This window comes from Sphaerodactylus townsendi, linkage group LG08, assembly GCF_021028975.2.
Source record: "Sphaerodactylus townsendi isolate TG3544 linkage group LG08, MPM_Stown_v2.3, whole genome shotgun sequence".
In the NCBI taxonomy this organism is placed as follows: domain Eukaryota; kingdom Metazoa; phylum Chordata; class Lepidosauria; order Squamata; family Sphaerodactylidae; genus Sphaerodactylus; species Sphaerodactylus townsendi.
In genome coordinates, this window is record NC_059432.1 from 35,272,613 (window position 1) to 35,282,001 (window position 9,389).

At 42.5% G+C, this 9,389-nt stretch overlaps 1 protein-coding gene across 1 annotated transcript; it reads right to left on the minus strand.

The window, feature by feature from the left end:
- Window positions 1-3,322: 3,322 nt before the first annotated feature.
- Window positions 3,323-7,712, minus strand: PPP1R3C (protein phosphatase 1 regulatory subunit 3C). The gene is made up of 2 exons (XM_048506644.1): window positions 7,513-7,712; window positions 3,323-5,915 (listed from the first exon to the last, which is right to left on the minus strand). The coding sequence occupies exon 2, from the start codon at window positions 5,912-5,914 to the stop codon at window positions 4,967-4,969; it is 948 nt and encodes a 315-aa protein (XP_048362601.1). The 5' UTR covers window position 5,915; window positions 7,513-7,712; the 3' UTR covers window positions 3,323-4,966.
- Between the last annotated feature and the right edge of the window lie 1,677 nt (window positions 7,713-9,389).

The following is a 9,389-nucleotide window of genomic DNA, read 5'->3' on the forward strand; positions in this document are numbered from 1 at the left end:
TGCCAGCACCGTGCTGGCAGGGGATGATGGGAGCTGTAGTCCGTAACATCTGGAGGGCCGCGAGTTTGACACCAGTGCACCAACTGATGGTGATGCCAACCAGCAGCCTCTACATTTTCCCTTCTCATGTGTGGCCGAGGAAGAGGAGGAGCTACTGCGTGGAAAGAGAAAGGGAGGATGGGTCTCAATCCATTGCTGATCTTGTTGTCCAGAGAGTGAGAACACTGAAAACCACTTTTGGTATGAGGCAGGGAATCAGAAAACAGCACAGTGAGCCCTTGTGAGACTTTGTAGTCTCTCAGCAGCTGTTTAGTTAAGCCAACACTTGATATACTAGTATTTCCCCAGAGGGATTCATGCTCAGGCAAGTTATTCTGAGTCCTCACATCAAGAGTAAGATCCTGGGTATCTTGTTCCAAAGACATGACAGCCTCACAGTATGACACTCATACTCTGACCCCTCTATGCAATACTGTATTTTACCTTGGAAAAAAAGACATGGTACGGGACTTGGAGGAAGGAAGGGGGTGTTTAATCTGTACTGTAAGAATTTGCCCATTTCCACAACCATGGGAAACAACCCATACAGTTTGTCATTTCTGTTTTCATATAGTTGCCCTGCTTCTTATTTGCAGCTCAGTGTAAGTAAAATCAACCACAACCCATGTAAAGTTTATTCCTTCCAGAAGTCATGTTAAACCACAGACAGCATGACAAAAATGGTATGTCAGTGCTATTATAGTAACCTGAGATCTCCTTTCCCCAGAAGCAGTATTTGAGGAACATGTTGAGCTGCCTGCAGTACAGAAAGAAGGAGGGGAAGGCATGCTCCATCAGGGCAGGCATATCATTTACCCACTACAGGCCTACTCATCCTTTCCTCTGGGTCTGGTGGGAGAACAGTTGGTGGGGTGGGAGAAATGACATTGAGTACCTTGGTGATAATCATGTTCCCCCCTTGCCCTGCCACCAAGACTCCTGCAGCTGCCAGGCATCAACCTAGCAACACTATCCTCCGTGGAGGAAATCCTTCCATCCTCAGTATTCTTAGATGGGATCCAACCAATGAGTACTTTTTCTGGTGAATGGTACACGGTGCTAAAATAAAACAGCACTTGCTGTGCTGTCATGCAGAAAAGCATTTGTGTTAACTGCTCCACACATTTTAAAATTCCTTCTTTGCAGATTTCTAACACTGCTCAGTCTTAAAGCAGATATTTCCAAAACTGTTGGGTAGGGCATATGGAGTGCAGGGGAACCATTCTGAGAAAAGGATAGAGCTGCCAGTCAGCAGCTAGATGCCAGGAGGAGTCTGGGAAATGGGAACCTAAAGGGCCCTGTTGGATAAAGCCATAGAGTTTCCACTTATTCCTAGAGAGGCATGACATCACTTCCATGTTTTTTTCCAGAAGTGATGTAACATCATTGTCCTACTATGGTGACTATGGTGACTATGGTGACCCACAGCAGGCAAATAGCAAGCTGAGCTGAGAATTGCGGCATTAAGGAATTTTACTCAAGCTATGGCTGCTTTCATTCCAGCTTGGTTGCTGTTCAGGCCAAGAGAGGCTCACCAACTGATTCAGCCCATTTCCAAAATAAGTTCGGGCCCAGTTCACATGGAAAAACTAATTCACCCTAGAATTCAGACATGCAAAGCTGGATAGAGCACGTTAATGAATCCAGTGATTCAGCTCAGTCTGCTGTAGCCTTTAACATGCATATGAGATACAAATATCTACAGCATTTCCTATTGAACATGCAACGTGCTATTCTTTTATATTTATTATTTTCTGGACTTTCATTCTTAACACTTGAAACTTTGTCCTGCCTCCAGTTCCCCAGAGCTTTAAAAGGTCAGCAGCTACAACCTAAGGGGGAAATACATTCTCAGGTATGTATGGCATGCATAAGATTCCATTCAGGTCAGAGTCCTTTGATATACCAGGCAAACACATTTTTAAAAAAACTGAGCCCCTTGATTTGCAGATGGGGGGGGAGTTCTTTTCTAGGCCACACTTGGACTACAATTCATGTTATGTTTTTGTTTAGGAACACTTTTAAGGGAAGTGAGGGGAAGTCATAGCGAGATTTTAATGGCCTGAACTAAATAATTAATGGTATAACCAGCATTCTGTTCATCCAAATCATGTTTGTGACAGTATGCCCTTCATCCCCGAAAGGCGTAAGAGCTTGCAGTGTGCTTTTATTTCCACTTTCCTTTCTCCTAGAATGACCTGATGTAGTGTGCTAAATTTATGTCTTAGCCAGTGGGAATTCTCAAGCCAAGTGCTCCTCCAAAGAAAATACTTCTTATATCATCAGCTCGGTACAAGCCTCCCCCCACCCTCCTCTTGATCACGCTGCGGCTGACTGCACTGTTCACAATGTACTGGTTTGCACTACAACCTTTAAGGCAGTTTTGGATCTACTGTGGGGGAAGCTGCATATTTGTGATTGAAAACTGCAGGAATCAGGGTGGATCTCTGGCAGGAGTGCTCTATCAACATACACTGTTTGGAAAATGGGCTTTTCAGCCATGGGTATCATGATTAAACTCAATATTTGCCTGTGTGGCTATCAGTAGTTGGTCCTTCCCCCCACCCCTCAAGGGGAGAGAGAGAATTTTTAACAATAAAGCTACATATGCTTGGTCAAGGGCAAAATTGCCACATAAAGCCTTAGTTCCTGTAAGTATTAATGGCTAAATCATGCCCACTGTTTGTATTCCAGTAGGAGGGTACAGAGATATGCTGTTCCAACCCTCCAGGAGTCTCTGAGCATGAGCTACACTTGGCCAAAGCCTGTGTACAAAAGCCATGCCATTTGATTACTTTAGCATACACACCCTTTAGCCTTTCACACTCAGTGGCCACCAGGACAATGTTACTGAAACAATATTATGGGGTGGTGTTCTGTTCTGTGTACTGCTAAACCAACCCTCATCTTCAAGCTTGTGTGCGCTTTTCACCACACTGAGTTCCATTTGCTGGTGTAATGCTACATGATAGCCTTAATGGCTCCAAATGAAAATACTGAGGTCTGGCGAATAGTGAGCCTACATTGTAACAGAAGGGTGTAAGAGATGACTGCCAGGGAATTCCTGAAGAGCTTTTAAGAATCCTGTCCTTTCCACACAGCAAATGGCAGCCAACAGCAGCTCATGAAGGGGCAGGAAGAGCAAAATATTAGATATCATCTGCTGCTGGTTATAAAATATCTCTGCTTTTGGCTACTCAGTTTTGGGATGAATCCTAATTCCTACCCCTTCTCTCACTCAGAAATGTACCCTGATGTTCAAGTAGAATAGATACCACCACAATTATCAAAAAACACGATTTATTTGTTTTTAAAAAAGAACACACAGTAGTGAGATACATTTTTTAAAAAGTGGAAGAGGCTTTTCCCTTTTTTTACAATGCAAATTCCATCTCAGTATTGGCATGGCAAACACTGTGATTTACATGTTCCATAGACAAACACCACCACTACAAAACAGGTAAGTGAACATAGCGATGTGTGTGCACTCCCATTTTGTTTTGTCCAATGCGGTCTGTGTCCAAAGTCTTGTGCTATTAATTACAAATGTGATCTTTTTTGGAAAAGATTAATACAGTTATGAAGTCACGCACAAAACTATCGGCAGCTGTAAAAGCTGTGGAGAAAATGAGGTATGAACATGATTAAAATCTATTTCTATTTATGTGCAAGGTGCATAGTTCTTTTAAACTGATTAGCTTGAGAAGTACAGCTACATTATCATCCCTTCAATATGAAGGACTTCATTTGCTTAAGTTTATTTCACAGTTGTGAAGAGCTATTCTGTAGAAGAGCAAGTATTACTAAAATCTCTGCAACAGTGAGCAAGATAGAAAGGAAGTAGAGAAACTTTTACAAGGCAAAAAAACAAACAAACAATAGACCAGTCAACAATATCTACAATTTAAGGCATTTCACACAAGAGTCAGCCTGTCTGTTATAACTAAATTCTTTGTGTAATCTTGGGACAACTATGGTATTTTCTCTAAAGCATAGCCTGTGTGTATTTCTTGTGAACTGTGGTTTCACAAGGGTTAATGAAAGCAGAACAAGCCCAGTGTTTAGCAAGATGGCTTTCTACAACCGAGACTATGACTATGGAGAGGCCTAGTCCCTCAGCACCATTCTGAACTCATACTGCCTCCTGCCTTCTTTCCCCTCCTCTCTCCAAATGTAACATGCATAGCCTTTCCATATATGGGGAAAGCTGCACCTATCAAAGTTCTGCCTGTCTTGCTGGTGACTAAGAACTGGCAACCCTTTTTCACTCCACCATTTTTGTGAAAAGTACTTGGAGCAGAAGGACTGAAGTTCTTCATTGGCATTTTCTTCTCGCTTCTCGCATGTCCCTGAAGTCTTCCATGGATTTTAGACACCAGATCCCTCTTTCCTTCACTGTTCTCGATAACACCTTTTCCCCATCTTTCTCTTCCCTTTACTCCCACTGAAAGAGAGATACTCCTATCCCACAATCCTAAAACTATGAATTGTGTTACTATCAAGATTTGTCCAGACCTGATTTAGGCCCAGGGTTGGCAGTTCAGCATCTCTCACAACCTGCAATATGTCTATATAACAGGTACAATCTTTGCTTTTGTGGTTCTGTACTCAACATCCCCCCACACAATTGGACCCTTACAAAAATGCCACCGCACACATTTTGTTACTTCCTAATAAGCCCCTTTCATTAAGGCAAGTGAAGATCAAAAAGAGAGTCATATACATGCACAAACCAGTCCCTTCCTACATGAGGCGGCAGTGCCATTGAATTTGCATTCTCTCTCAAGTCTATCTTTGATGGAGCTAGTTGATTTTTTTTTCATGGTTGTAACAAGTCAGGTTTGTTTTTTCAGCCATCAGCAAATTCTTCTAGAATACCAGTTAATGTTCCACTGCTGACAGCAGATAACACTGTAGCTTATTTCCTTCACCAGTATGGAGACGAGTTTCCTACCCTGCCCCAGCTTTGCCATTCAGGGAAAAGGCCATTAGATATCCGAGGGCTGCCGAAATGGTCACAGCCTATTTCCTGCACTTTCTTTGAAGACTTGAGTGTCATACAGTCTTTCTTGGGTGATGCTGGCACTTGGACACCATCAGACTTCCATTCTGCATGGACAATCTTGTAGTTCTGCCCATCATTATTGTCCCAGAAGTCACGCTCTCCACTTTGGTAATAGATGCAAAATTCAATCTTCTCTTCAGTAGGAATGGCTGGAGGCAAGTCAAGAGCAAAAGAAAAGGTATCATTGTCAGAGTCTCCATACACGTTGTTCATGTAGACGCAATCGATGTCGGAATAAGTCTTCCATGAGTTGTAGGTGATCCGCACCTGCACCTTTTTCTCAAAACTCACATTTTTTACTTTCACGGTCCCTGACACAGCTCTTTCTTGGAGGGTGCAGTTTTCAAGACAGACAAAATTTTTCTGCAAGCGGTTCCGGAAGTCTAAGTAATCAGCTGACGGCTGAGTAAAACCCAGAATCAAATTCTTTTCCTCGTGCAGTTTTAAGCCAGCTGTTATGTCTTCAAGATGTAACAAATCAAACTGAAGATCCCATGCTGGGTTCTCCTGGAATTCAGAGAAGACGTGGATTGCAGTCAAAGAGAGACCTTTAGAATCTGCAAAGACCACTCTCTTTTTGGTTTGGCCAGCGGAGCGTTTCCAGTCACGGCTTTGAGACTCAGTCTCACGTTTCACATGGAGGCATGGTCTAAGAGGCTTAAATCGGTCCACAAAGTTTCTTCTCCGGTATTCATCAAGTGGACTGAGAAAGCTCTTCACAGGTGGAGAATGAGCCAGACAGATTCTCATGGCCACATCTACAGGCATGATGGAACTGGAAAGAGGTCTTGGGTCCAACACTTGGATCATTCTGAAATTTAAACACAGGAAAGTCGGGTTTCTTTTTGCATCAAACGCATACTAGGCAGAGTTTCTGCAGACACCTAGTGACTGCCCTTACTCTTTTCATAATTCATGATACACTGGCTGCAGGGCTTTAAATAATTCAGTCATAAGCAAGATTAACCAGACCTGTAGATGACAGCAAACAGAAGAACTGAAGCAGTAGTAATAGGTTATTCAGAGTAATGCGCTGATTCCACATTGGGTTTGGGATTAATTTTGAACTTGTATTCATCTATGATTTAGATTAAGTGCACATTTCACACATTTAGCAAGCAGTCACAAGTTCAAACTATATGTATACACAGAATAATAGTAGTCACAACACTCTAAAACCTTCCAGCATGTTTCATGTGCTCATTCTACATATAAACCAGCATTCATAAGCTCCAGTTAAGTACTTAGCTTTATATCCCTTTTGTGGGATTTCTTACAAACCACACTGAGGATATCTCATGTAATGTTTTATGAAATACCCTGCAAGATAATTCAAAACACTGCTCATCCATGTCTGGAAGAATTTATGTAAAATACATTAAATAAATCCCCTCGAGCTCAGCAGTTCTAGGTGTTTTCAAAGACAATATACAAGTCAGTACTCCTGTGAAAAGCTTTGTTTATATTACATACCAGAGGCCAGAATTAACCAGTCCCCAAGCACACTTCACTGTTGCCAATTCTGGTTTCCTAGGTTAGTCTTTAAAATAATGCGGAATTTATGACAGGAACCATTTAAGTCTTACAATGGCTGGTTTGTTTGGGAGGAAACTGTTTGATTACTGCAGTTTCCCCTCACCCAAATAAACAAAACCCATGTCAGCATGAGTGTATACGTGCCAAGCTTACAATAGGCCCTGCAAACTTGGAGATCTATAAACTGCATGTAGGAAACAAGTCCCCAACTATAGCCACTTAGAAGATTTTTCAGGAATGGGGGCAATATACATCTTCCATGCTTCAGCTAGGTGATGCTGCTAGACACCAAGAGAAGGGGGGTGGGAGAGAAAGAAATAGCCAGTCATGACCCCTCCCCCAACTTCATCGTTCTCCAACTTTGTGGGATTCACAATTCACTTTGAAAGCATCCCAGAAGGTGAAGTTTTGTTACTTGAAAAATTATAATTATTACACAGCATTACACGGCAACAGATTAACCCAAACCAAGGAAGCTGAAAAGAACAAAAAGTTTTAAACACAATCATTTCAGAGCAAACATAAACGTTCACCATACCAAAGTGAAGAGACGGCACAACTTCGTACCAAAAATGTGGCTAGTCGGAGTACAGCCTTGCAGGCAATCACTAGCAGTCTTGAACACGCATTTCGAAAATGCAATCCTGCCCCACTGCAGCAACAATTGAACCGTCCTCGTGACGAAGCAGGGATAGAGCCCGATCTCCCATAGAATTAAGCCCCACTGAGTTCAGTGCTCCAATATCTAGAGAGGAGAGCTACAGCATCGACCAAAACCCCACTTGGCTACCAGGGCGCTGGAGTCAGCTTGCAAGAACTGCCTCCTCAACTGGTACCACCAACGCTTTCAATATTGCCCTCATGAGACTTACCTGGCATAACTTGGTTACACAGAGCAAGCTCGACCCGAGAAGGTCCAGGGCAGCTTGACGAGCCTGCAGAAGCTGCAGCCAGGGCTTCTGCACCGCTTAGCGGGCCACTACGGAGGGCACAGCGCCCACCTCGCCGCCGAGCTCCTCTTACAGACTCTCCTCCACGCCAGCTCGCTGCTGCCGCTTATCTACCGCTGCGCTGCCTTTTTCACGTGAAGGCGCCGAAGCAGCCAATGGCGTTGCAAGCCAGGCGCCTGCTGAGCAATTCGCTTGGCTGGCCGCGCCGTGATAGCTGGGTTGGTAGGAGGTGGGGCGGCTGCCTGAGAGTTGGGGTGAAGCGTGCTGCTCTGTTGACACGCCATCTCCTCCCAAGGTCAGTCCCTTCGGGCCACCGAAGAGTAAAGAAGGTCTCGTGAAAGGAATACCCTCAAAGGTGTCACCAGCCACGGTCGCCTTCCAGTTCCAGTTAGGGGGTGGCTCGCAATTTGGCATACTTTTTTATTATATAAAGAAGACACCTACTATTTACACTATGCCCAGAGGCTTAAAACAGAAACCTATATACAGAGGAGGAAAGTGCAGGTGCTCTATTATATGAAATAAAGTGCCTAAAACTTACAAACACATATACTGATTTCTGAATTGTACTACTTATTTCCTAATACAGATACTAATGCCCTTTCCCAAAAAATTTTTAAAGAACATTTAAGTCCTTTTAAATCACCAGAGTCCTAAAAAGAAGTTACATGTTCTTTTAAAAAAATTGGAAATGACATTTGTATCTATATTAGGAAATAAGTAGTACAATATAGCCATTAGTATATATGTTTGTATGTTTTAGGCACTTTATTGCACATGATAGAACACCTGCACTTTCCTCTGTATAGGTTTCTGTTTTAAGCCATTGGGCATAGTGTAAATAGTAGGTTTCTTTATGCAATAATCACCTTTCCCAAGATATATTGTAAATTGCAATACTTTTTTATTATTCATTTTCCCAGTATATTTGACAGATATAGAGAAAGACGCGAAACATCACAGAGAAAACATCTACCCAAGACTCTGTTGACATAATCATTGCAAAATGGATCCTAATGTAACATTCTGATGCTATCAGAGAAACCATCACAAAATGTTTAACTCTTAAGTTTAAGTCTTCTAACCACCAACTCTAATTAGACTCATTCCACACATGCAGAATAATGCACTTTCAAACTGCTTTCAGTGCTCTTTGAAGCTGTGCAGAATAGCAAAATCCACTTGCAAACAGTTGTGAAAGTGGTTTGAAAACGCATTATTTTGCGTGTGCGGAAGGGGCCTAAAAACACCTTTACTGGTTAGATCTTAATCATTATCGTAATCATTATCGAATTATTAATTCTTTTAAAAACTTGGCATTTTTGATTGCGGTAATTAGGCAGTTCTGACTCCGAATCGCTTGCACCAGGGAGCCGTTCAGGCAGGAAGTAAAGAAGACTGGCTACATTGATCGCATTTTTGCTTTCTGCTGCCCTTCCACCCTCTAGAAAGAATGTTGTAGATGCCTCCCTTGGATTTGAATCTCCAAAAGCTTTATGCTGTCTCAGTAAGTTAACCTATCTACTGTTTTGTGGCCAATGTAACTACTATGAGACAGGCAGAAGTTCAACAAGCAAAGTCTTCCCACACTGCATTTATTTCATTTCTGCATGCTGCACAATTGTTGAAGGCAGAAGATTAACCACAACAGCTGTACACAGACACCCTTCCAAACTGTGGTATCAAATCCTGCAGTATTTGAAGATTCACTACAGAGTGTCATTTCTATGTGACTTCAGAGCCAGCTTTTGGAAGGTTTAGGCTGCATCGTTTCAAACAACATACTTTGGCACCTGTGC